The 27,047-nt window shown below is 45.5% G+C and overlaps 1 protein-coding gene across 7 annotated transcripts in view; it reads left to right on the top strand.

Annotated features, from left to right (window-relative positions):
* The window catches only part of RBM47 (RNA binding motif protein 47), a 105,883-nt gene extending 79,270 nt beyond the window's left edge, over positions 1-26,613 (top strand). For 6 of the 7 annotated variants that reach the window (XM_074992647.1, XM_074992654.1, XM_074992652.1 and 3 more), the window contains exons 2-5: positions 14,938-16,097; positions 17,160-17,366; positions 22,114-22,307; positions 23,591-26,613. In XM_074992647.1, coding sequence (XP_074848748.1) covers positions 14,938-16,097; positions 17,160-17,366; positions 22,114-22,307; positions 23,591-23,845 — 1,816 coding nt within the window. In that variant the 3' untranslated portion in view covers positions 23,846-26,613. The remainder of the gene's footprint in view (positions 1-14,937; positions 16,098-17,159; positions 17,367-22,113; positions 22,308-23,590) is intronic. The other variant, XM_074992648.1, reaches the window with a different exon arrangement.
* Positions 26,614-27,047: the final 434 nt, after the last annotated feature.

Here is a 27,047-nt window from a genome sequence, read left to right as displayed (position 1 = left end):
TTATGCAGTGTATTATACTAAATGTATTTTAGACTTTAATATAAAAATCATTCAGTAATGGTAAAAGACCTTCTGAAAACCAGCCTGACTAATAGGATTTGTCCTGGAGTTAAAATAACTTACCAGTGGTAATATTTTAGAGAACCCCATCAGATAATTAAATAATTTTATTTTTGAATTTCCAATGTTAGCAGGCTCAAAAAAAAAACAAAACAAAACCAACCCCGGGCCACGATATAAGTTTGACCCCAAATTAAATAATCCTGTGCTGCTAATGTTTAATAGAAACTCTGGAACCTGCCTTAGTTCTGAAGGGCTGTGTCTATACTACAAAGCAACTTTGAAGGTTTGTCTACACACAACAAGCTGTCCGCCCTTACTTTGAAGTAGGGTCCCAGTACTTCAAATGGAAGCATCTACACAGCAACAGCCCCTATTTTGAAGTAAGAGGCCAGGAAATGATGCAGGTGGGGGTTGCATGGCCAACAAGCCCTTCCAGGCTCATAGCCAACCGCTTTCTTAAAGGGCCCTTCCCAACACCCCCACCCTGCATGTGCTCAGGGCTGTCAGGCTGCACACAGCAGGCAGACCGTGTGCTTGGGAGCAGACGTGGAGAACATGCCTGGGCAGCTGCTCCCCCAGGAGGATCTCCTGACTTCTGTGGCCAGGCTGCTGGTCATGCTGCTCGCTGTCGTGTTCAAGCAGAACGCCCAGGCCACTCACGCGGGCCCCATTCTACAGGCCCTGAGTTAGGCCCTGCTGCCCCTCCACGGGCCCCCTGTGATCCCGCACCGATGGACCTTCACCACCAGCACCGAATGGTTGAATCTGCTAGTGCTGGGAGACTGGGACGACGAGCGGTGGTTGAGGAACTTCCGAATGCTCAGGCAGACGTTTGAGGACCTCTGCCACTGTCTCGCCTCAGTCTTCTAGCACCAGGACACGCGGATGTGGCCTGTGCTCCCAGTGCCTCAAGTGTCATCACACAACCGCATTGGTAATTGACAGCGAGGACAGCTGATACCCTTTTCACATCTGCCAGTGTAGACGTAGTCCGAGTTTCACTAAGGCACTTGTCACCAACATTCCCTCTAATCTTTTCTATCCATGTGCAGAATAAATTTTGTTGGCTACGTCTACACTTACCAAAAACTTTGAAATGGCCATGCTAATGGCCAGATCGAAGAATACTAATGAGGCGCTGACATGCATATTCAGTGCCTCATTAGCATGCCACCAGCTGTGGCACTTCGAAATGCCCATGTTTAACTCCTGTGCAGCTCATCTACACTGGGGTCCTTTTCGAAAGGAACCCACCAACATTGAAATCCCCTTATTCCTGTGAGATCGTAGGAATAAGGGGATTGTGATGTTGGTAGGGTCCTTTCAAAAAGGACCCCGATGTAGATGAGCTGCACAAGAGCGAAAAGCGGCAATTTCGAAGTGCCGCAGCTGGCAGCATGCTAATGAGGAACTGAATATGCATTTCAGTGCCTCATTAGTATTCTTCAATCTGGCCATTAGCATGGCCATTTAGAAGTTTTCGGTAAGTGTAGACACAGCCGTTATGTACACCCAGCCGGGTGTGTATGTGCATCACAGGAGAAAAACAAACCTAAGTGTGGATGCTCTGCTAATCAGCTGGGTAGCAGCGGAATCTCTCCTGAGTTGGCCACGCAAGTGCACAGCTTACGGGGAATGCTTCTTGAGAATATGCTATTTGATCAATGAAGTCTGTGGATGTTTCCTGCAGCACTGAATTCTATCACTCAGCTTCCTAAACATGTTTTTCATTATTTGTATTTAAGTATTTTCCAATCACTTCGCTTACTTCTGGTGCCACTCCCTGACCTTGATACTCACTTATATGATGCATCTAACAAACCTACTGTAGATCAAATCTCCAAACATAGGTACAGGGTTAAATGCATACATAAATGAGATAAACATGAGCCAGATTAGAATATAAATTTACAGTTCAATAGCATCTCTGAAACATTCACATTCTGTTTCTAGAAGCCTGTTATATATCATAGCCTAAGGGCTAATTTCAGCAGTGATGTAAATGGTTGTGTAACCCCACAAGGCACTTAGGTCCCAGATCCCAAGTAGTACTAACTCCCAGTTTTAGGAGCTACTGTAGCCTGGTATCTAAATACATTCAGCACCCACATATGTGCAATTTAAAGCTCTCTAGTCAGTTGTGTTTCAGAGCATGCACACTGTTGCCTATCTCCCACCTAAGACCCCAAGTACTCTACAAACTGGTGGTGAAGAGGCATTCCTGTGCATTAACTCGCTCTTGCTGTCTGATCTGGAAAGCAGCCTCTCTGAACGTGCCTACCAGAGCAGATACCGTTCAAAATGCACTCAGAGGAGGTGATGTAGTTATCTATTTTATAACTTTCAGCCCAGTGGTTAGCACACTTGCGTGGGTATGGGAGACCCAAGTTCAGTGCCCCTTTCTTCCTTAGGGGAAGAAAGGAATCAAACAGGAGTCTCCCAGGCATCTTCGGAAAGTGCCATGACTAATATGGGAATATTCTGACATAGGGATTTCTCATGTTCTCCTGCTGAAGCTACTTTTAATTAGTTGTCCAAAATACAGAGTGAATAGAGCAAGGAGACTGGACCCAAAGTCTCTCACCTGCCAGCTGGGTACTCTAACCAGCAGGCTAGAGAATCTCTTTCAGTCTGAAAATGTGGTCCAATGACTTACAGCATTGCCATTGTAACTTGCACAATGTACATATAGCCTTAATCTTTAGATATTCAGAATCTACATTAATGTCTGAGATATAAATATCCATGCAGGTTTGACAGATAATTAACCAGAGTGGTTGCTGATGAGCAAAGTAAACTGACCTGTACCCACAAGGCTGAGTGTTCTCCCTCTCTCTCTCCCCTGAATTTTTGAAGGATTGAAAGTGGGATTTCTGCATACCCCAGAGGAACTCAACCTGAAACCTGTAAACTGGATTTGGATTTTGAAACATAAATGTGTTCAACTTTTAATAAGAGAGAGGATGAGAAGGCAGGTACAAAAAGGCAAACTGAGCCACAGTCTAGATCATAAATGTCATATATAAGCTGCGTCTACGCGTGCACGCTACTTCGAAGTAGCGGCACTAACTTCGAAATAGCGCCCGTCACGGCTACACGCATCGGGCGCTATTTCGAAGTTAACTTCGACGTTAGGCGGCGAGACGTCGAAGTCGCTAACCCCATGAGGGGATACGAATAGCGCCCTACTTCGACGTTGAACGTCGAAGTAGGGACCGTGTAGTCGTTGCGCGTCCCGCAACGTCGAAATTGCGGGGTCCTCCATGGCGGCCATCAGCTGAGGGGTTGAGAGACGCTCTCTCCAGCCCCTCAGCTCAATGGTGGCCGCATGGAGCGGCCCCTTAAAGGTCCCCTCCCCCTACCTTCCTGTGCAGGAAGCTGAGGGAACGTGCAGGTGGCAGCCCAGACACGCGGCCAGCCTGCACGTCCCTCAGCCAGCACAGCCACCCACCCAGCAGCGATGGCTGCCCGGCAGCACCCCCAGCGCCCCTAGGGACACCCCCCCAAGGGGAGCCAGGGCAGCCAGCCCAGCCAGGCGGGCAGCCAGGCTGGCAAGCGGCAGCGGGACCCCTCCTGGATGGAGGCTGAGCTGCGGGACCTGCTGGGGCTCTGGAGCGAGGAGGAGGTGCTCCCAGGTAATGGGGAGCAAGAGGCGGAACGCGGAAGCGTTCGCTCGGCTGGCTGACGGCCTGGCTGCCCGGGGTCACCCTGCCCGCACTCCTGATCACGTCAGGAGTAAGGTGAAGGAGCTGCGGCAGGGTTACTCCCGGGCCCGGGATGCAGCCAGCCGATCTGGGGCCGCCCCCATCACTTGCCCCTTTTACAGGGAGCTCAGGGACATCCTGGGCCCCCGGCACACGTCCTCCCCTCCAGCCACCCTTGATACATCGGCCGATGAGCCCCAGCAGGCCCTGCAGCCGGAGTCTGCCCCGGAGGTAAGCCCCGCACCCCGGGGACCCCCCCCAGAGCCCACCCTTGGGACATCGCGGCAGGAGGAGGAGGTGGGGGGCTCCTCCTCCGCAGAATCCGGGCTGCAGATCCTCCTCCTGCCATCCCGGAGCAGCAGCCGGGCCTCCGCCCCCCCAGGATCTCCAGACCATGGGAGTGGACCGACAGGTATGTACCCCTCTCTGGTGTACACCCCTGGGCTTGAGGGGCGGGGGGTAATAGATATGTGTCCAGGGCCCCCCACATGCTCACATGGCCATGGCCCCAAGGACAGCAGGGCCATGTCCCTCACAGCAGTGCATCAGCCCCTGCCCCCCCCACACCCCGCACGACAGTGCCATGCCCCATCCCCAGGGCAGGGGGGAGCGGAACCTCGAGGGGCCCCCGGGAGAAGGGGGTGGGACACCCCGCAGCAGCAGCAACAGCAACAGCAGCAGCAGCAGCATGTGATGGAGTGGGGGGAGTGCAAAAGGGAGACTCAGGCTAGATATGAGCAACAAGAGCCGAATAGCTCCCAGGGGCAAAGGATGATCGTGGGGCTACAGCTGGCAGGTGACACCTCTGCCCTGAACAAAGAGGAGGGAGGAGCCGAGCTGGCTTGGAAGGGGGTGGGGACGGCGGGGGCCACAGGTAGAGGCTAGGGGAAGGGAGAGCTGGAAGGCAGCCAGCCTGAGGAGGGGGAAAGCTGCATCCCAGAGGGGCACCCCTTGGGGTCTTCTCCCCAGGACGGGTTGGAAGGACTGTCTCTTCTGACAGCTGGTGCTGTCACTCCTGGGAGAAACTGGGCATCTGTGGCCTAAGAAACCTCTCCTGCTGTCAGACCCTGCGGAGTGAAGTGAGAGTCGCTCCCACCAGGGGACGGGGTGCAGTGCAGGGGGACCCCTGAACCCCATCCATCACAGCAGCATCTCCCGGGGACGGGAATGGGGAACCTGCAACACAGGGCTGGGGGGACAAAGGCCACGGCTCGGGGCCCACACTAACGCCTGTCTCCATTCTTCTTCCCCTCCCTCCTCTCCTGTGTCTCGCACCTACACCATCAGAAGGACCGGAAGAGAGCGCCGGCGAGGCATCAGTGGTCCCGGAGAGCCCTCCAGGACCATTGCTCCAGGCCAGCCCCTCGGCCGAGGACCGACCGCCCCCACGGCGGGCTAGACGGTGGACCCCGCGCCACCACCAGCCGCCGCCGCCGGACCCCCAGCTGCTGGCCATCCACCGTCGGCAGCTGGAGGTCGCGGAGCAGCACCTGCAGCTGCAGGAGCTGGCGCTGGCCTGGCGCCAAGAGGCATGGGGGGCCTACATGGAGACTTTCAACCGCCTGGTGGACTACCTGGCCCCCCATGCCGCGCCGGCCACCGCAGCGCCCGCCCTGCCTGCTCCACCAGCTGCACCACCAGCTGCTCCACCCGTCGCCGTCCCATCCGCCATCGCCCCGCCACCCACCGCCGAGGGCCGGAGCGCCGAGAGACCCCTGGAGCCAGCTGAGACTCGCCGGGCATATCTTCCGGTCCGGCCCGCCCCCAGCCAGCCCCGGACAGGGCTGCGACCGCGGCGGGGCTCCCAGCCGGCCACGCCCAGTGCCAGACTGTAGGGGCGAGGGGCCCGGGACGTGGCCTCCCCCCTTGTATATAGTTTGAACTTATTATTTGGTGCCCCCCGTTTGCCCCGTCCCCCCCATGTAAATAGTTCTCCCCTTTATCCTCCCTGGTTTGCTTTTTATTAATGAGGACACTTGTTTCTTAGTATTGTTTTATTTGTACATATTACTTTGTTTCCACATGTTGTATATAGTTTGTTCTTGTTTTATATATTTACAGTTAAAAAAAAAAGTTCTGAAAGAAAAAGAAGTTTAAGTTCAGCCACAAGTGCGTGCTGTCATTTGTCCAGGAAAAGTGGGAGGGGGGTGCGGTGGGGTGCTCCATGGTGTGGGCGTTGGGGCAGGAGTGTGGTGGAGGAAGGGGCGGGCAGGGGGGCCTGGGCAGAGTTCACTCCGCGGCCTCATCATCAAAGTGGGCCCGCAGGGCCTCCCGGACCCGGGTCCCTTCGGGGTCCACCTGCCGACTGGGGGCAGCAGGTGGCTGGACGTCTGCCCTGCCAGCCTCCGCAGCCCAGCCCTGGAAAAAGGTCTCCCCCTTGCTCTCCACCAAATTGTGCGGGGCGCAGCAGGCACCCACAATCTGGGGGATGTTGTTGGGGCCCGCATCCAGGCGGGTCAGGAGACATCTCCAGCGTCCCTTCAGGCGGCCAAATGAGCACTCCACCACCTGGCGCGCGTGGTTCAGGCGCTCGTTGAAGCGCTTCTGGCTAGCGGAGAGATGGCCCATGTACGGGTGCATGAGCCACGGGCGGAGGGGGTATGCCGCATCTGCGATGACGCAGAAGGGCATGGTGGTGTCCCCCAGAGGGATCTCCTGCTGGGGGATGTAGGTCCCCGCCTCCAGCCGGCGGCACAGGCATGAGTTCCGGAAAACCCGGGCGTCGTGGGTGCTGCCAGGCCAGCCCACATAAATGTCCTGGAAACGTCCCCGGCTGTCCACCAAGGCCTGGAGGACGACAGAATGGTAGCCCTTGCGATTCAGGTATCATCCTCCACTGTGATGCGGGGTGCAGATGGGGATGTGAGTCCCATCCAGAGCCCCGAAGCAGTTGGGGAAGCCCAGGGTGGCAAAGGCGGTGATGGTGGCATCTGGGTCCCCCAGCCTCACGAGCCTGTGCAGGAGCATGGCGTTGATGGCACGCACAACCTGCAGAGAAAGCACATGGGACAGCACCAATGAGGGGTGAGCAGGGTGTGCGTCGCCCTGCCCTGCCCTGCCCTCCCCCGCCCTGGCCTCCCCGCCCCTGACCTCCTCTGCCCGGGCCCCCCTCCCCTGCCCTGCCCTCCGCCCGTGGGTTCTCTTACCTCCATGAGGACAGCCCCGACGGTGGCCTTGCTGACACCAAACTGCTGTCCCACGGATCGGTAGCTGTCAGGAGTGGCCAGCTTCCAGACAGCGATGCCGACCCGTTTCTGCACTGTGAGGGCACGCCGCATGGCCGTGTCCTGGTGCCTGAGTGCGGGGGTGAGCCACTGGCACAGCTCCATAAATGTCTGCCGGCTCATCCTGAAGTTCCTGAGCCAGCGGTTGTCGTCCCACTCCCCAAGCACCAGCCACTCCCACCAGTCGGTGCTGGTGGGGTAGCTCCACAGCCGCTGGTGTGTGAGGCTGGGTGGGGGCGGGGTGCTGCAGGGTTAGGGGTTGAGCCCTGCTGCCCTGGGGGCAGCTCCTCCTCCGGGGTAGCAAGGAGGTGCTCAGCTGCCTCCCGCATGGCATGGAGCAGGGCAAGCCCTGCTCCTGCCGGGAGAGCTGGGTGGACCTCTGGCGGCGGCTGCTGCTGCTGCTGCTGGGGGTCCATGACTGCGGCGCCCGGGGTCTGTGTGCCTATGGCTCCTCAGACCGCGTGCTGTGCAGGCTGAGTGTGTCTGGGAGGGGCCCTTTAAGGGAGCAGCTAGCTGTTGCCCCGGAAGCGCTAGTCCGCCCTGTGACCCTGTCTGCAGCTGTGCCTGGTATCCCTATTTCGATGTCTGCTACTTTGGCGTGTAGACGTTCCCTCGCTGCGCCTATTTCGATGTTGGGCTGCGCAACGTCAATGTTGAACATCGACGTTGCCAGCCCTGGAGGATGTGTAGACGTTATTCATCGAAATAGCCTATTTCGATGTTAAGCTATTTCGATGTAGGCTTCACGTGTAGACGTAGCCATACACAGATATTGAACAATGATATATACTATAGACTAGCACAGCTTTCTCTCTGTAGATATTGAACAAATGATTGTAAAAGAAGCCCGTTCAGTTAAGGCACTGCAATAAGACTCCTGAAACCCAGCTTCAGCTCCTACCTCTGCTCTCCAGACTTCTTGTGTGCCTTTGGACAACTTAAACAATATTTCAGTATCCTGATTCCCCATCTCCCACAACAAAATAAATAATTCCCTACCGTATAGAAATGTTGTGAGGAGAAGGTCATTGATTAGTATTTGTGAGGTGCTTACTATAAAGATGGGGCAATATAAGTAGGTAGTATACATAGCAACCACAATTTTAATCCATTCCCAGATAATTAGTCGCGTGAAACTTGTTAATGCCTACAGTCTTGTTTTCACAACAGTTTAAATTAGGAGTGGCTTTTTCTTCATATGATCCTGTGTCATTGTGGAGCTGGTGCAACCTCCTCTTTGGAGACCCTAGATGAGGAATTGAGCTCTGATGTATCACAAGACCTTGTGCTTCAAAGTGTAAATATATGTTTGCTGGTTTTCCCCATATTAGTCATTCTTAATGGAAATAAGGAAATCATCTTTGACTCAAGTAAGCCTATTAAATCTGTACAGTATTAGCTCTCACACTGCAAAGATGCAGTTTGCAAGGTAACACTTAAATTTCATTCACTAGTTTATTAAATACTAACAATGTACACATGGCTCTGTACATTTCAGAAAGATATTTTAAAATTCATATTGTGCATGAGATTGATTGATTGCTTTGAAGTCTTAACCCACTCACCTGTGGGGTAAAAACAAACAATACCCTGTGTGAAAAGGCATAACAATAAAATGAGAATGCCCTGAAAACATACACTGTATGTTTTTTCTGGCCAAGGGAAATTTTACCTGAACTTTTTGAAGATTTCTGTTGTGTCATGCAGGAGACAAAGCACAAATGTGTATTTAACTGAGTAAAATAATATTATGTGGGCCAATCTGAGGTTGCTGCAGTAACAACAGGACACCCCCTGTCCAGTTATACAGCACTGTTACATTATACAACACTGCTGGCTAGCTATTGATAAGAAAGAACATGTGAAAGTGGGGGAAAGAACTTGTCAGGAAACTGTGGGATAACGTGGTAGAAAAAAAGAGGAAGATAGATTGGTGCAATAACTACAATGGAACAGACAGGAAGACAGTCTGAAAAAATACCCAAGACAGAGGAGACAGATATGTAGAAATAAAGGGACCTGAGACAGAAAAAGTCAGGATACTGAGACTTGGAATACATCTAAAGCTTATGCTGGCATTCCTATGTCAATCAGCAGTGTGAAAAAACTATACTCTTGATCATCATAGCTTTGCTAACAAAAACTCCAGCACAGAAACAGTTATGCTAACAGGAGTATGCTTCTGACAGCATTTCAGACCAAAATCATTGTTTTGATAATACTGAGAAGTTTTATTTTCATTTTATTTTAAAAATTGTTTTCATAAAATAAATTTGGAAATAGGTGTTTTGAAAACAAAATCAAATCATTCCCTTCCTATATTACCAAAAAGGAATGCTCCAATCTTACTGAAATTTAAAAACTAAATCAAAATAAAATGTCATCAAAACTGACACATTACCAAAGAATGCCTCAATTTTGATGTAACAGCAATGTGCAACAAATGGTCCATCAAAAAATTTTTGACTTACTCTACATTACATTTCCTAGATCCATACATTGAGTGGGATAGGTATCAAGTTTCTAGTAGTAGTAGTAGGCATCCTTCAGTCTGCATAGACTATGGATCGCGCCCTTTAAAGTTTCAATTGAGGACTTCATTTACAGCGTCTATTGTGACTATGAAGACCCACACGAGAGTGACAGTCCTTGCGGCATCTCTTGCAGATGTCGTGGGTGTCTGGCAAGTCCTTATTGTGCTTTTTGTGCGCTCGCTTCTCCTCTGCTAGCTGTCTGATCTTCATCTCACCCTTCTGAAGGCCCTTGTGTAACCCCGCCTCCATCTTCTTCAGTCATCTGCAGTTCTTCCCAGTTGTACAGCTCGATGTCTACCCCTCTGAGGTCTCTCTTGCAGACATCTTTGTAGCGCAACTGGGGGCGTCCGGGAGGTCTTTTGCCAGAGGTTAGCTCACTATACAGGATGTCTTTTGGAATCCTTCCATCATTCATCCTGTGGACGTGGCCAAGCCAGCGGAGTCGACGCTGCCTGAGGAGGGTGTGCATGTTTGGGATTCCAGCTTGCTCGAGGACAGCGGTGTTGGTCACTCTGTCCTTCCATGATATTCCAAGGATGCACCTGAGGCAGCGCAAGTGGAAGACGTTCAGCCTCTTTTCCTGGCGGGCATACAGGGTCCAAGTCTCGCTGCCATAAAGGAGGGTGCTGAGGATGCAGGCTCTGTAGACTTGCATTTTGGTGTGAGTGTACAGCTTGTTGTTGTTCCACACTCTCTTGCCGAGTCTGGACAGAGTTGTGGCCGCTTTTCCGATCCTCCTATTTAGCTCAGTGTCCAATGACAGGGTGTCAGTGATGGTGGACCTGAGGTAAACGAACTCGTGGACGCTTTACATTTGGTGCCATGAGCTTTATTTTATTTGTAAGATCTGTTCTGAGTTACTTCTCCCAGTGTTCTAACGTACTCTGACTAAATGTTATGTATTACTAGCTGTGGAAAATTGATTTCAGGAACAAATAGAAGAATGGATGTATAACTGTGACACTGAAGTTGTACACCTATCCTGAGGCCTTATTGCAAATTTAGGGAAAATTGCCTGTCCAAAGACTTGAAATTACTGAGATGAACGAGTTGAATTTTAGAATTCTTGATGGAGGAAAAAAGTCACATTTCTTAATGAGAGCTCATTAAAGAAAAGGAAATATAGGTTGAACTTTTCTAGTCCGACACCCTTGGGACCTGACTGGTGCCAACTGAGAGAATTTGTTGAACCATGGCAAGTCAATATTGTCTTGCACAGGCGTGTCCAACCTTTTTTCATCGGGGGACACACAGCAACTTTTTAGGTTTTCAGGGGGGAGAGTCAAACACAAAATAGCCCCAAACCACCCTCCCAGGCTTAAACCCCTCGCAGCATCAAACTGCCCCCCACCCCAGACTTAGACCCCCTGCAACCTCAAACTGCCGCCAGCGTTAGACCCTCCACAGCCCCAAACCACTACCTGCCTGAGGCCCTCTGACCCCAGCCTTAAACTCTTTGCAGCCCGAAACTGCACCCCAGCCCCCTGCCCACCCCTAGGCTTAACCCTCCCTGCAGCCCCAAACTACCTCCAATCTAAGACCCCCCCACACAGCCCCAAACCACCCATAGCCCCCAGCCTTAAGCCTCCTGCAGCCCCTAACCACCCCCTGCCCAGCCCCAGGCATAACCCCCCTCACAGCCCCAAACTGCTCTGCTGTTGTCCCTGCGCCCCAGCCAGGGCTGTACTCCAAGGGCCAGTGGTGGCTTGTGACTCCAGCTGCCAGGGCTCTGCTGCCAGCCTCTAGCCCCAGCCAGGGCTCTGCCCCTGGGGCCGGCTACCATAGCAGGACCACACACCAGCTGCTGGGGCTCTGCAGCAGCCAGCCCCATGACAGCTGGTCCTGCCATGGTAGTCGGCCCCGTGGAAGCTGGTGCCAATGCAGCAGCCAGCCCTGCAGGCCAGATGCAAAGGTTCCACTGGCCAGATCCTGGCCTGTAGGCTGCTCATTGGACATCCCTGGTCTGCCAGCATTACCAGCACTTCTACTGCTTACTGGTCTCTTAGAAGACATTTAGATCCAAATAACTGCACAGTAGGCTGAGAGCCAGCACTGGTGGCTGTAAATAAACTTTATGGGACCAAGGGAAACTTGGCCACAGATTTAAGAAGTAGACCTCCAGCTAACTAAAATCATGGTGAACCACAGATGTTGCCAGATGAAAGAATGATGGACTAGAGAGGTTCAGCCTGCATCTACTATTTCCCTCTCTCTAACCCTCTAACATGCACCCATTGCTCTTCCTTCTACATTTTCTTGAAGGGAGTGCTGATGTTTAAATGCAGAATATTTCTGCTTCCAACAAGGATAACAAAAGAAATGAAAGGTCACACAGGCAGGTTTTGCAAGTTGTTTTTAAAAGTGACGTCAGTTATAGCGCACATTATGGTCTCTGGCTCTAGTGAATAGAGTTGTTTAAATATGATTTATATGCTACCACGGCTAGAACCTACTGACGACTCCCCTTTATGGATGCAAATGTTATTACTTGTGAGTTACATCGTTTCCATTGCATCAGACCTGTTCAGAGTTCAGAACCCCCAAGGATACAAAGATCCCCAAGGAATTGCTCTGTAGCCCTTGTAACCCAAGCTTCTACTCCTTGCTTTTCCTTGCCACTTCATGAATAGGCAGTGCCTCATTAGCATAATGGTAGCCATGCGCAATTCAAAAGTACTGCTTCCAAAAAGCATGCTGCTCATGTAGCTGGGGGCCTTTCGAAAGGACCCCCTGATTTTTGAAAGCTCCTTCTTTCCAAAACCAAATGGGAAGAAGGGGCTTTTAAAATCAGGGGGTCCTTTCAAAAGGCCCCTGTCTACATGGACAGCATGCGTTTTGAAAGCAACATTTTCCAATCGCGCAGGGCTGCTATTATGCAAATGAAGTGCTGTATATTCATGGCAGCGCCTTTTTTAGCATCTGCCGAAATCCCTCATTAACATCCTGAAAGGAGGGGACAAGTGTACGCACCGCTGTAGAGAGCAGTTTGGATCACTTCATAAACTGGTCTCATTCAGACAAAATGAGTTTTAATGCAGACACATTCAGGATCAAAGGTAAAGAATGCAGGCCATACCTACATGGTAGGGGACACTGTCTTAGACTGTGGTGTGACTGAAAAGGCTCTAAGGTTATATTTAGTACCCTACCAAATTCACAGTCCATTTTGTCAATTTCATGGTCAGATGATTTTAAAAATCTTAAATTTCAGAATTCCAAGTATTTAAACTTGAAATTTCCCAGTGTTGTAATTGTAGGTGTCATGACTGAAGGAGGAGTTGCGGAGGGATCAGAAGTTTATTGGGAGATGGTGGTAATACTACCTTTACTTCTGTGTGACTGCTGGTTGCCACGCTGCCTTCAGAGGTGGGTGGCCAGAGCGATCAGCTGGTAGACAGAAGTCCAGCTCTGAAGCCAGAACCACAATCACTAGCAGCACATAAGTATGGATGGCATTGCCACCCCTATATTTGTACTGCTGCAGGTAGGGCACTGTCTTCAAAGCCATCACTCTTTAACCATCCAGCTCTGAAGGCAGTGTAGTAAGGGGGACAATACTGCAACACCCCACCCCCAAATATAATCTCATTGGGGTCAGATGGCAAAACAAGGAGTAGTGGTCTGAAGTTGAAGAGGGAGAGGTGTAGGTTAGATATTAGGAAAAACTACTTCACCAGGAGGGTGGTAAAGCATTGGAATGCGTTGCCTAGAGAGGTGGTGGATTCTCCATCCCTCAAGGTTTTTAAGTCCCGGCTTGACAAAGTCCTGGCTGGGATGACTTAGTGGGGGTTGATCCTGCTTGAAGCAGCGGGCTGAACTAGATGACATCCTGAGGTCCCTTCCAGCCCTATGAGTCTATGATTCTATGACCCCCGCCAACTTTATTTTTCAGTCAGGATCCCCAGTTTCAGAAAGACTGGTCCCCCCTCCCCCTTAATATCTATACAATATAGAGTAAAACCACAGAAAAGACCAGATTTCTTGGGGGAAGACCAGATTTCATGGTCTGTGATGCATTTTGCAGGGCTGTGAATTTAGTAAGGCCCTAGTCGCAGTAGATAAACAGATCAGATGAGCTTCCTGTGAAGTGCTATGGAAAGAAAATTTAATTTGGTGGTTGGATACATAAATAGGGGAGTCATGTAAGATGTTTTTGCCTCTGTAGATGGCATTGGTGAGGCAGATGTTAGAATACTGCATACAGTTCTGGTGTTCACATTTTTAAAAGGGTGTTAAAAAAACTGAACAGGGTTAAGAAAAGAGTTACAAAAATGATTGAAGGACTGGAAAAAAATTCTTATTCTGAGGAACTTAGAGAGCTCCATCTGCTAACCTTATGGAAAAGAAGAGTGAAAGGTGGTGTGTATTGGTACCTTCATGGAGAGAGAATACCAAGTACTAAAGAGCTTGATAATCTAGCAGAGCAAGGCATAATTAGAAGCAATGGCTGGAAGCCCAAGTCACACAAATTCAAATTAGAAATAAAGAACAATTTTTAACAGCAGGAGTGATTAACCATTTGGGGCGGGGGGACACTACCAAGGCAGGTGATGGATAGCAGACAGATTTCATAAACAACTTTACATTTACTTGTCAGCTGTATTGTGCTGATTACTTAGAGAGACATGGTGTGTGAGGTAAAGTCTTTCATTGAACCAACTTCTGTGGATCAAATAGAGAAATTTTTTTTAAGTACACTAACCTCAGCTTCAGATTTGGGAAAGGTTCCACAGTTAAACACAAGATGGAACAGGTTGTTTAGCATAAGTACTTAACATGTATTTTTATGGGATCATAAAAGACGAAGTGTCCCATTAATGCTAGTTTGAAAAACAAACAAACAAACTAGGAGCAACGTAAGTTCCACCAGCTTCCCCTCTTGACATAGCTAAAACCATTCCTTTGAGTGATTGTAATTATGTCAACAGGAGAGCTTTGTTTTTGCCAGCATAGAGCATATATGCAAGAGATCTTACAGCAGCATATATCTGTACTGAATCAGCTACACCACTGTAAGCTCTGATGTAGACATAGCTCAGGTAACGCTAGTAGTAGCCACATTTGCTCGAGTTACATGCCTATGCTCACCTCAGAGAGAAATTTTGAACAGATTATGAGTGCATGAACAAGAGCTGCATACTTCATGGGACATTGACCCACCACCTTCCTCCATAGCTCTTTCGGATTCTATCATATACAGGGAAGATTTGAAGGAGACTCATGGAGTTTCCTGAACCATGTATTCACCACAAGCAGGAGAGTATATTTTGCTATTTAATTTTTATGGTTTGTATTTAATAGTCTTATCCTGTTTTTGAAAACGAAAGTCCACATAAATTGCAGAAAAAAGTCAGATTCCTGTCATGTTAACAACAGCTAATTGATGTCCTCCTTTACCCTCTCTTTATTTAGGTTTCATCATACTTTGAATGATTTTGACATAATGACAGCTGAGGATTCCACTGCTAGGATAAGTAACGACTCCTCCAACATGTCAACAACCAAAGTTCCTGAAGGGGTAGCTGGTGCACCTAATGAGGCTGCCCTGTTGGCACTCATGGAGCGTACTGGTTATACGATGATTCAAGAGAACGGGCAGCGGAAGTATGGCGGGCCTCCACCTGGCTGGGAAGGATTGCACCCTCCTCGTGGCTGTGAAGTCTTTGTTGGTAAAATTCCCCGCGATGTGTATGAAGATGAGCTAGTGCCTGTGTTTGAGTCTGTAGGAAGTATATATGAAATGCGCTTGATGATGGACTTTGATGGGAAAAACCGTGGCTATGCTTTTGTTATGTACACACACAAGCATGAAGCCAAACGAGCTGTAAGAGAACTGAACAACTATGAAATCCGTCCTGGGAGGCTTCTAGGTGTTTGCTGCAGTGTGGATAACTGCAGGCTGTTCATTGGAGGTATACCCAAGATGAAGAAGAGAGAGGAAATACTAGAAGAGATCTCCAAGGTGACAGAGGGAGTACTAGATGTCATTGTGTATGCGAGTGCAGCAGACAAGATGAAAAATAGAGGCTTCGCCTTTGTGGAGTATGAAAGCCATCGAGCAGCTGCCATGGCGAGGAGAAAGCTTATGCCTGGGAGAATTCAGCTGTGGGGCCACCAGATTGCTGTTGATTGGGCAGAACCAGAAATAGATGTTGATGAAGATGTAATGGAGACTGTTAAAATCCTTTATGTGAGGAATTTAATGATTGAAACAACAGAGGATACAATTAAAAAAATCTTTGGCCAGTTTAACCCTGGCTGTGTGGAACGGGTTAAAAAAATACGTGATTATGCTTTTGTGCACTTTACAAGCAGGGAAGATGCAGTTCATGCCATGAACAACCTCAATGGCACGGAACTTGAAGGCTCATGCCTGGAAGTTACCTTAGCCAAACCAGTAGACAAAGAGCAGTATACTCGTTATCAGAAAGCAGCTAAAGGAGGACCATCAACAACAACAGAAGTAACTCAGCAACCCAACTACGTTTATTCCTGTGATCCTTACACACTGGCATATTATAGTTATCCGTACAATGCTCTAATTGGTCCCAACCGAGATTACTTTGTGAAAGGTTAGTAAGGGCAACTGAACATAATCTGATTAAGTGGCATTATTGCTAGCTTTGTTTTTGGGGAGGCCCACTATGAATCTGTCTTAAACAGATAATATTTGTCATGTTTTACATTTTTTCTTAACTTACCTTTGCAACACAGTACATCCTATTTATACTTATCTTACTTTAATTTATTAATGCTGGTATATTGAGGGTATTTTTCTATAGACAATCCCTTTCTAATACACAGATCAATGTATGGTAGGTATGCATGTGTAGCTGTGCTCTAGTGGTCAGAACACAGGACCGAGAGTCAATTTTGTTATAGTTCTGTTACCCTCAGCAAGTAAGTAAAGCCCAAAGTTATACAGAAATTTCCAGCAGTTTGAGAACCTCAGTTTTTGATGCCTAGCTTCAGACAACTTGAGCCTAATTATCCAATGTGTTGCCCATGTGCACCTCCCTTTGACTTCAGCTACAGGTGTGCGTGCATCTGAAAGATGAGATTGGCAGTGTCTCAAAATAGGGATTCAACATTATAGGGTGCCTTTGAAAACTTTATCCATAAGCTCTCTGTACCTCAGTTATGGCATCTCTAAAAAGTGATCACACTGTACCCTCCTTTATGAAAAGCTTTGAGATGTGTGGATGAAAAGTGCTATATAAGTTAGAAGTATGTCTCTTATGTGGAATTTAATTATTAAATTCTGTATATTAAAAATTAACCCCAAATTAATTATCCAGGATTAAATGCCAACAGTTATAACAGACATTTGTAATTGCATGTGGTATCGTACTGTCCTTACAAATTGGATGTCTGAATACCCAACCAACCTGCCTTAAATGTACAACTACATCAGAGAACCAGAAACACCATAGTGGCATTTGTGAAATTGCTTATGTAAATTTAGGCAATACTTCTGGAAATGTAATATAAAAGAACAGAATCATTCAAATTCAGATATTCTAACTGCAGCTTTATTACGATGAAAATGCCTGTACGTGTGGGTCTTAAGCTTTCCTCTCCTTGCTGTTACTGTATGTTACTCATTCTCGTTTTTGTTATGTTGTTGTTATAAGCAGGCAGCATAAGAGGCAGAGGGCGAGGTGCAGCTGGCAACAGAGCCCCTGGTCCTAGAGGCTCTTATCTGGGGGGATATTCTGCAGGCCGTGGCATATATAGCAGATACCATGAAGGGAAAGGAAAACAGCAAGAAAAAGGATATGAGCTTGTACCCAGTTTGGAGTTGTCTGCTGTCAATCCAGTTGCCCTTAAGCCTGGTGCAGGTTAGTATAATTACTAGGTTGGACAAACCTGTTGGGAGGTGACTGGGAAGAATTAAGTGTCTTGAAATTCAGTCCTTTCTTTGAACTGAGCTTGAACTTTTTAGATTCTGATTACTTGGGGTAAATTAACACCCCCACTCAACCAGCTACAGGGATACATAAGATATTTTTCTGGTTATGACCAGTATGTCTGCATTCTTCATGCTGAGTTTGGCCAACTGTTCTATTCAAATCTGGCACTCAATATCCTCGATACAAAGATGAGGCTTGAAATGCATTCTCCAGGACCATTCACTGAGGGTTACTAGTTATGATCACTTGTGTGGGCTCCCCAGACCAAGTGAACAAGATAGTCCCATACTTAGGTATTGGTTTCAGAAACTGGTGCCCTGTTTGTTGAATAGTAACAGAGAGGTAGCAGTGTTAGTCTGAATTCTAACAAAACAAAACAGCAGTAATATAGCTATGCTTGTAATTATCTCAGGCAAGACCATTAACATTTTTTGGACCTCTCTACTGGAAATGCTGTTGATCTGATGAAGTGCGTCTGTCCAACGAAAGCTCAGTACTGAATAAATAATTTTTTTAGTCTTTAAAGTGCTACATTACTGCTGTTTTGTTTTGAGGCTCTGTTTGCTGGAGAATTTCTCCTTCTTTAACTCCTTTAATATTATTGATTACACCAATTTGGCCCCATAACTATAGTCATCTATGGACAAAGGAGTTGGAGAGTAGGCAGATCTTCCTATGTGAGAATTTTTTTGGTGTGGGAGAGTCCCCAGCTAACACAGAGTTGGCAGCACTGGTTTCTATGCCCTCCTCCTGCAAAGTCTAGTTTAGGATTGTGGCAGAGCAGGAAGACGGAGACCAGATTACAGTGCCTGAGCAATTCCTGTCTGGCAGATAGCCCCTCTGGTGCTGTTACTAGCTTAAAAACTTTAGCATCTTGGCTTCTAAGTTACACTGGGGCAAGTGGAGAGCCTGCCTCAGGATCAGGGAGCAGAAACTAGTTCCTTTCCACCACACCATTAACCAGTGGTGTGCAAATACTGGCCCATGGGCCAGATCCGGTTCAGCCGGGTTAGCCCCTGGTGGGCCACTGCCTCTAAATCTACCTGTACCTGTAAGAGCACCTGCAAGAGCACCTGCAGCTCTGTTTGGCTATAGATCACCATTCTTAACCAATGGGAGCTGCCCGAAGTGGTTCTGTAGTCAACGCCGTTTCTGGCAGCTCCCATCAGCTGTGAGTAATCATCTGTAGCCAATAGCAACTGCAAGCACCCATATCGGTGGAGGTGCAAGTAAATATAGCAGTGGTGGCCTGCCAGGTGTTAACCCTGTCAAATTGCTGATGTTTTACAGTCCACACTTGACAGTAGCAAAAGCCTGAGGAAGCTGGGCGCAATTGAGAACCTAGCCCTTGGTGTTTATAGGAGCATACAGTAGTGGCTAGAACAAAGTTGTGAAGGTCCTCAAGATCTCATTTGAAGAGACTTCTGTTTGAGATAAATATTACGAGATAGAATCTACATTCAGGTGACCAGGATGAGCCACTGAAAAAAAAAGGTTTTCTCTCTACGGTGTAATCATAACAGACATACTAATGATAAAACACTACTGATGTTCCAGTAAAGATGCACTTGATTGTAGTTGTAGCATTATGAAATACTCTAATTACAATCAATCTACTATATATTTTAGAGTTTGTTTGATCAAGAACACCTCCTAAATGGCAATAACTAGGAATACCAAATTCCTGTTTTTGTACCAGGAAAACAGCATGTGCCTGGAATGGGATTGCTTTTCTTAATACCAAACAGAAAAGCAGACAGACTTGCCAAATCAGCTGCAGGTCTCAAAACTGACATAACTGAGAAAATGTTGAACCAGAAAAATAGGATGAACCTGGAATAGGGTTGCTTCTCAATAAACCTCACAGAAAAGAGATAAAACAGAGAAATTTGGAGTAGTGCTTTGTTTTGACATCATTAAATCAGTGCTTAAGATTGGAAAACTAAAAAACTAAAAGAAAATGTTACGGGAACTACATTTACTAAAGCCTCATTTGTTAAAACTTAGCAAATCATCAGAGTTTATAGGGATGATGAAAAAGTGAAAAAAATTGACTAAAAATGAAAGACAAATTTTAACAATCCCTTTTTAAGAAATCAGAAATAAACATTAACTTCTTAAAGTAACATTGTTTATCTGAAAAATACAATCATTAAATAAAATATGTACATTTCCTTTTCATTTCCAAAAAACAAAACCCAAACCCCTTAATTGAGTTAAAGGCCTATGCAATGCTGGGTAATCTACTAATTACAAATGAGTGGAAATCACTTTTAAGATATGTACTTACTTTAAATACAATTTTAAAAAATGAGCATTCCTAAAGGTAGATGCCATCATAACAGTTTGATGATGTAGTTTGAGAAAAGAGGTGTTTGGCTTAGTATTTCCATGATAAAAGGGAGATGATTTTCAAGGACAAGGTCTTTTTTCACAGAAAATATTGAGCTAATTTAATTTATATCTTCACACTCTTGGGCCAAAATGTGAGTTCTCAGTGAGAGAGCATTCCCACCCTTCATAATTGTGAATACATCTTAGAAGTTTCAGGTATTTCTAAAGGCTATCTGAAGGGTGATTATTGATATATACATTATATTGTTTCTTAGTATGTATTTATTTACTGTACCTGTCCGATTTATTAGCACTCCAAAGACAGGCCAAAAGCAGAATCCTGAGTTCATGTATTTCCAGATTTCAGAAAGATTTGGATTGAAGTTAGAGCCAAACCTATCCCCCCCATGATGCTGGTTCCAGATCGTGTTCTGAAGTGGAAAGGGCTTATATCTGATCTCTATTCACATGTGAGGTTTTTTTTTTTAAACCAATATTATGTAAAATAGGACTGCTGAGCTCACAGAATTTCTGACAGTTTAGAATAAACTATTGCAAGATTTCAACACCATTGAAACCAAAATGTGATTTGGCTTCAAACCTGATCAATTGCTTAAAGTGAATTCAGATCGATCCTAATCACCTCCACCAGCCATAAGTAATTATAAGTAATCACTCAGGTATCTGTCAGCATCTCTTGAAAGGTTAATCGAAAGCTGGCTGTACATTTTGAAGAAAATGTGAAATCATGGATGTGATTCCTGGAGATTTTCAGCAGGACAAATTTGCTTTGTAAGCAATGCAGCCCAAATGCCATTCAGAAATGTGTATAGGCTCATAGCCCTTATGTGTATAACCCTCACTGTCATAGCACTTTCTCTTGTTCTTCTATTTGTTCCCAAGTTATCTGCTTTTGATATGAGAAAAAAGGCTTGAGAGTGTTTTTAATTAAATAAATAAGCTGAAAACAGAGTCAAGTAGAAAGATGTGGTGAAATGTGCGCAGCCAAGTTAAGCCAGAAAATTATATCACAGTAAGTAATTATAGTGCAGAATTGTGTAAAGTGAGGTGAATAGGTAGAGTACTGTGCAAATATAAATGTCCACTCGCGGATGCCGGTATCCATGGCATCATGATCCACAGATCTGCAGGGCTCTACTCCCAAGAGCTACTGCAGCCAACAAAGAGGAGCATTACCCCATGCCAACAGCTCCTCCCAGCTGCATAGCTGCATCACTCTCAGCTGCAACCCCAGCTGTGGTGTCTCCTGTCTGGGGTTGTACAGCTGCTGGTGCCAGGGATGGAGGCAGTGAAGTTGTGCTGCAAGGAAGGGCTTCAGTGTCTAGACTAGAGGGTTTTGTCAACAAAATGGCCATGTTGTCAACAAAACCTAGGGAGTGTCCAGATTCCTAAGGGTGTTCTGCCAACAGTAAGTCGACAGAATGCAACACTTTTGTCGACAGCTGTAACCACCTTGCTACAAGGAAGAATGCCGCTGGTGACAGAGATCTGTCAACAAAAAGCCAGTCTGGACGTTCTGGGGGCCCTTCTGACAACAGAAAAGGCTTCTAGGACACTGGCAACTCTGTCTGCAGTGCTTCCAGGTGGCCGTTTTGCTGGTAGAGCCGCTGGGCAGTCTGGCCACTCCCTGTCGACAGAGCAGATCGTTCTTTCAATCTGCCTTGGCAGTCTGGCCATGATCTGTTGACAGAAGCTTTGTCAGAAGATATCTTCCAGCAAAAACTCCTGCCAACAAATTTCTCTAGTCTAGAGATAGCCACAATATCTGTGCAGGGCTCCACCTACAGGCCAGCTGCTACCCACTTAGTTACAAGATACAGTTCACACTTTTTTTTTTTTTCCATATGTCAGTTCTGTCTATGGAAGACTCAAGTCCCAGCATGCAGTACTCCCGCCTTGATCTCAGAGGCAGCAACTAAGATCAAGATATAGCTCTTCGTATTATACCCTCCGTAGGCCACTAGATGAGGACAACTGTAATATGAACAGGTTTCTATAAACTTAATGTAACCTTCAAGTTTCCTGACAAATTTTCAGCGAGATCCTCATAAGGGCAGGGTCCTTCTATAAGACTCATTAAGATAAAAGGGTTTGCAAAGTATGCAAGACATACAGAATTGTATTACTGTGTCCATGAGTACACCTAGAATTATTTATAGTAATTTACAAATTAACTGAGAAGCTCCCCTAACACTTTTATGCTATATATCACAGTGGTGAGCATGGTATAAATTACCTAGCCAGGGAGGGTTCTTTTATCTCAGAAAGAATGAACTGTAGACATAAATCCAATATGTTTTGTGTATGTGGTCTATTCTAGTGGCAATCCCAGTTGGTGCCCAATACTCCATGTTTCAGGCAACTCCAGCAGCCAAGATGATGGAAGATGGTAAAATTCACACAGTAGAACATATGATCAATCCCATTGCTGTCCAGCAGGATCCAGCCAGTGCTGCTGTGGCAGCAGCGGCAGCAGCTGTTATACCTGCAGTTTCAACTCCTCCACCATTTCAGGTAAATTCAGGACATAGTTCTTGCTAAGATTATCTTGGTATATTGAAATCCTGGCCTCTTGCCATGCTGCGGTTTTAAAAGGAGATTGTTCAGTTATTAAACTAAAAAAAAGACCTACCTTAGCAGTTGTCTTATACTGCACTAAATCACTTAGCCCCAAGAAGGAGTGACACTAACTATTTGTCAGTTATTTAAATCTCAAAGTGGGTGTGCACTGTTGAGCTGGGGAGCTATTGCACTGCCTCCACACAGAGGGCCCTGAACATCTTGAGATGCTATGATGGGGTTTCCTTGGATTGGGGAGAGGAAGGAAAGAATGGTGAAACTTCCAACTCTGGCTCCCTCTTCAGTGATCCATTTCATGATAATTTATTTTCTCCCTTCCATATAACACAGGGGAAGGGAACACGCTGGCCATGGAGAGAAAGGAGGGTGATTATAGAACAGATAGAAGCAATCGTACTCTTGTCTTGGCTTTACTACAGAGTTGTCGTGCGAGGGGTGACTTAACCACTCTGTACGTAACTTACTCAGTCTGTCACATGGTGATAATTACCCATCCCCATCTCTTAAAATATTGTGAGAATAAATTAATTAATGTTTCTAAAGTGCCTGGGGATCCTAATGGAAGATGCTACAGCAGTGCAGTGTGTAACTGCAACAGTTAACAAGATCCAGAATAACTCTGTATAATTACACTGTTGCAGGCTCTTTGTTCACAATAACATATACAAAACAAATGCTTTTTTATTATTCCTTATTTGTCTAGCAGCTCCAGCCCTGGGCTGGGGCATCACTGGGTTAGGCTCTGTACAAACACAAAACCAAAAGAATACCCTTATCCCAAAGAGATTACAGTCTAAGTAATCTTGTTGCCACATCACTGATTTCCAAAGCACTTTGGAAACAAGTTGTGAGATTTCAGAAGATGAACCAGGACAAGGAGAGGTATCAATAATACTTTGCACTTCAGTAGCACTTTTTATCCAAGAATCTCAGACGTTTTGCAAGCATGAATGAATTTAGCCTCACGGCAAGCAATGTTACACACAGAATTGAGGCCCAGTGATGTGTAATCTTGGTCCTGCCAACAGAATCAAATCCGCAATCTCCTGACTCCCAATCCTATGGCTTACCTGCAACACCCTACTTCCTCAGATTTGAAATACTGAAATGAATCCTTTATGTTTGAAATAATTGTACTCACCCCAGTAGATTAGATTGCTAGTTACTGGATAAAGTCTGTTGGAGCATTAAATACCATTTTTCCCTTTTTCCCCCAGGGTCGCCCCATAACTCCAGTGTACACCATGGCTCCAAATATTCAGAGAATTCCTGCTGCAGGGATTTATGGTACAAGTTATGTTCCGTTTGCAGCTCCTGCTGCAACAACAGCAACTATAGCCACACTACAGAAGAATGCAGCTGCAGCAGCTGCAGCTGCAGCAGCGTATGGAGGATATGCTGGCTATATACCTCAGGCATTTCCTACTGCAACCATCCAGGTTCCAATACATGATGTCTACCAGACATATTGAGACTGTCAAACATTTGGGGGGAGGAGGGAGAGGTGGGAAGGGAGGGACAAACACTGAAGGAACACTTTACTATTTATGAAGAAAACCTACTGGAAAAGAATATGTTTGGACTCAGTAAACTGAAAAAAATCTGAAAGTGAAGAATGTTATCAAATATTACATTTGAAATATTTTATATATGTGAAGTTTTCACTAATTTTTTAGGATATTTTAAAATTTAACATACCTGTATTCATGCATTTCTAAGTGACCTATATGCATTAAACCCATTGCCTATACAAATTTATACACAGTAGTGGGATTGCATAAGGATTTCTTGGTTGGGGTGTTTATTTTTTAGCAATTATATTTTCAGTATATTTGTGGTATGAAGGTTATTTTTAGTAACTTCTGCACTCCAGAGATTTCTATTTTGTAGTGCCTTTAATAATATATCAACTATATATTAAAAAAGCACCTCTGAGCAGCTAGGAAAATATAAACAATATATTTTGAAGAATATTTTCAATATTTAAAGAATACATACGATAGATTTGTTTGCTTTTGTTTAAAACAACAAGTATCTTATTTAAAATGTTATACTGGAAAGTGCAATTTGAAAATGAGCAAGACCTCTACATTTTGTGCTGGCATTAGTACACTTTGTTTATCACTAGCTAAAATCATAGGCAACAAACACCTATTTAAAAAAAAAACCTTGTAAAACAAACCTCTTTAAAGCACGATTAAGTTAATCATTTTAGCCAAAAGAGAGGTTGCTGTTTTTTCCATAACATCTGGGTTTTATATTTATTGAAGTCACTTCTAGTTCAGTCTCTGAGCACATGCTCAGAGTATTTAATATTTCATAAGAGGTGTCTTGACTTAGATCTTCTTCCAGTATAAACCTAGTCTCTTTTTAAATGGTCCTTATTTTATTCTTTTTAAGTATAAGTTGTAGTGACAGAGAATGTATGATATTTTAAACACGGCCAAATGTGCTTTTGTTAGCAGGAAGTCTGCATTATTTACTTATAGCTTCATCATGTTTCATGCAAAATTGCTAAGGTACTATGGGTGTTAGTGATATTGTACTTTATAAAATGGGGCTAGCCTCCTTCTCATTCTCCCTTTATGCCTAATTCCTATTAGCGTTAATTGGAGTTATGCATGCACATCAGGGAAGGCAGAGACTCTGACCCCTGTGAATTTAAGCAATAGAGTTTGTAAATATCTTCTAATATACATTTTAAAGTCATTTTATGTTGCTAATTTACATGGTATGTGGTTTGCCACAAAACAAAACAAAAACATTTTATTTCAATGTTATTAAAAAGTGTGTTTTATTAAGAAGTAAATATATTATTGCAGTGTTTTGTGGCCTGTTTAAAGGCTTTTATTTAGTAATGCAGTGAATGTAAAATACAGTAAAATGTCAAAGGAATAGCTCACTCACTTTATCAATTTCATCAGCTTTGCCAAGACGACTCTAATGAAGTGTTGTGTGCAATAGGGTAGTGAATAAACTATATTGCTTTCTTTTTAGATTTAAGAACTAACTGTGGGCCTATACAATAAGGGTGTATTTTGCCTACAGACAAAAATTTCAGATCATATTACCTAAATTAAGTGACCATCTAATATGTATTTTCTAATCTTAAGTTGGGGCACTGTTTTTTGTTACTCAGCAACATTCTGTTATATTCAATGCTATTTAACTTTTATCAAAAGTACTGTGAGGAAGTTAACCATTAAATCAGACTCTGCCCCCAGTGCGCCTTCCCAGGAGAGCTTAATCACATGTTCCAGCCTTTCCAAAAATGCAGCTAGACCTTAGCACAAAGGTCCAACTCCACTGGAGTGTTAGCTAAAGAATTGATTGCATGGAAGGGGCAGCCTTCAAAGCCCTGCTCTCCTGGGGACTGGTAGAGAACAGAATTCACAGCCCAGTTAAAGAGGGAAATAGCTCCACCTTTCCTGCCTTTGGCTAAGTCATCTTATTACAAGCAGCAGCCATAGAAAAGAACAAGCAAGAGTAAATACCGCTTCACAAGGCATCCATACCTGACTGGATTGCTGCATAGAAACCCACTGGGTCAGCAGATGACACAATGGAATGTAGTTGATACCCTACTTTACCCCATAGCCTAACCCCTCAACCAAAATCTTGGCAAGCTTCTGCAGCAGAGAGATGGTGGAAGAGACGATAAAACCATCATTCTCCTTCCCTCATTTCTGTGCCTACCAAGAGGGATTGATCCAGATTCATCTCCTCTGTTTGCAGAAGCAGAAGGCATGATCCATTCCTATGTCTTTAAACAGCAACTAGGATTCTTACTGTATTTTACATATGCCTATATAATACCTGCAACAAAAATAAAGATAGAGGTGATATCCTAATGTGGCAGGCACCAGAAGACTTTAAAAATGAATGGACTTCATTCCTGGGGCTCTTCATTTGGCAAGCATGGGGCCAAATATTGATAATACAGTCAGTTAGGTATCAATGAGCCTCCCACCTGTGGTCTGTCTTTATGCCTTTTTCTCAACCACTATATGTACACTACTGAGGTAAGTTTATGACTTGAAATGTGAAACTTTTTAGGATAAGAACAAACTATACAATGAAATATAAATGTGTGTGCCTCATTTTCAGAAGTGCTAGGACTTTGGGTGTTCTACTATATCTCTGTTCTTGGTATTGTTTAAAACTTCTGAGTTTTAGTTCTTGGTCCATCTATGGTACATTCCTAGGACATAGTAAATAAAGCATTCTTTAAAAACAGAAATTTGTTAATTCATTTTAAAACTCTGCTTGCTGGGCTTAGTTCCAGAGAAAAAGCTGTTGCATGTGATGCATTGTCTCCAATTATTTGCAACAGAAGTGGGGCAAATGGGTGAACTGAGTAGAATGTGGAGCTAAACAAGATTGAAACAGGAGGTTCTTGCCCCATGGCCAGATTTGGGGGAGTTCTTTGTATATTTTAGCAGCATCAGAGAAGGGGGAATGGAGCACATACTGTTGTTAGCAGAGAAAGGGGAGATGTGCTGCTCCACTACTCTCCCTTACTTTAATCGCTGAGCAGAACATACCAACTGTGGGCCCCAATCCAATTACCACTAAAGGTAATAGGAGTCTGTCCACTGGTTTGAATGAGACTTGGATCAGGCCATATAGTTTTTTAGCTCTTGCTTAAATTTTTTCTCTAGACCCTGGTGGATC

This window comes from Carettochelys insculpta, chromosome 4 (assembly GCF_033958435.1).
Source record: "Carettochelys insculpta isolate YL-2023 chromosome 4, ASM3395843v1, whole genome shotgun sequence".
Taxonomy (NCBI): domain Eukaryota; kingdom Metazoa; phylum Chordata; order Testudines; family Carettochelyidae; genus Carettochelys; species Carettochelys insculpta.
This window is presented reverse-complemented; position numbering and strand designations above follow the sequence as displayed.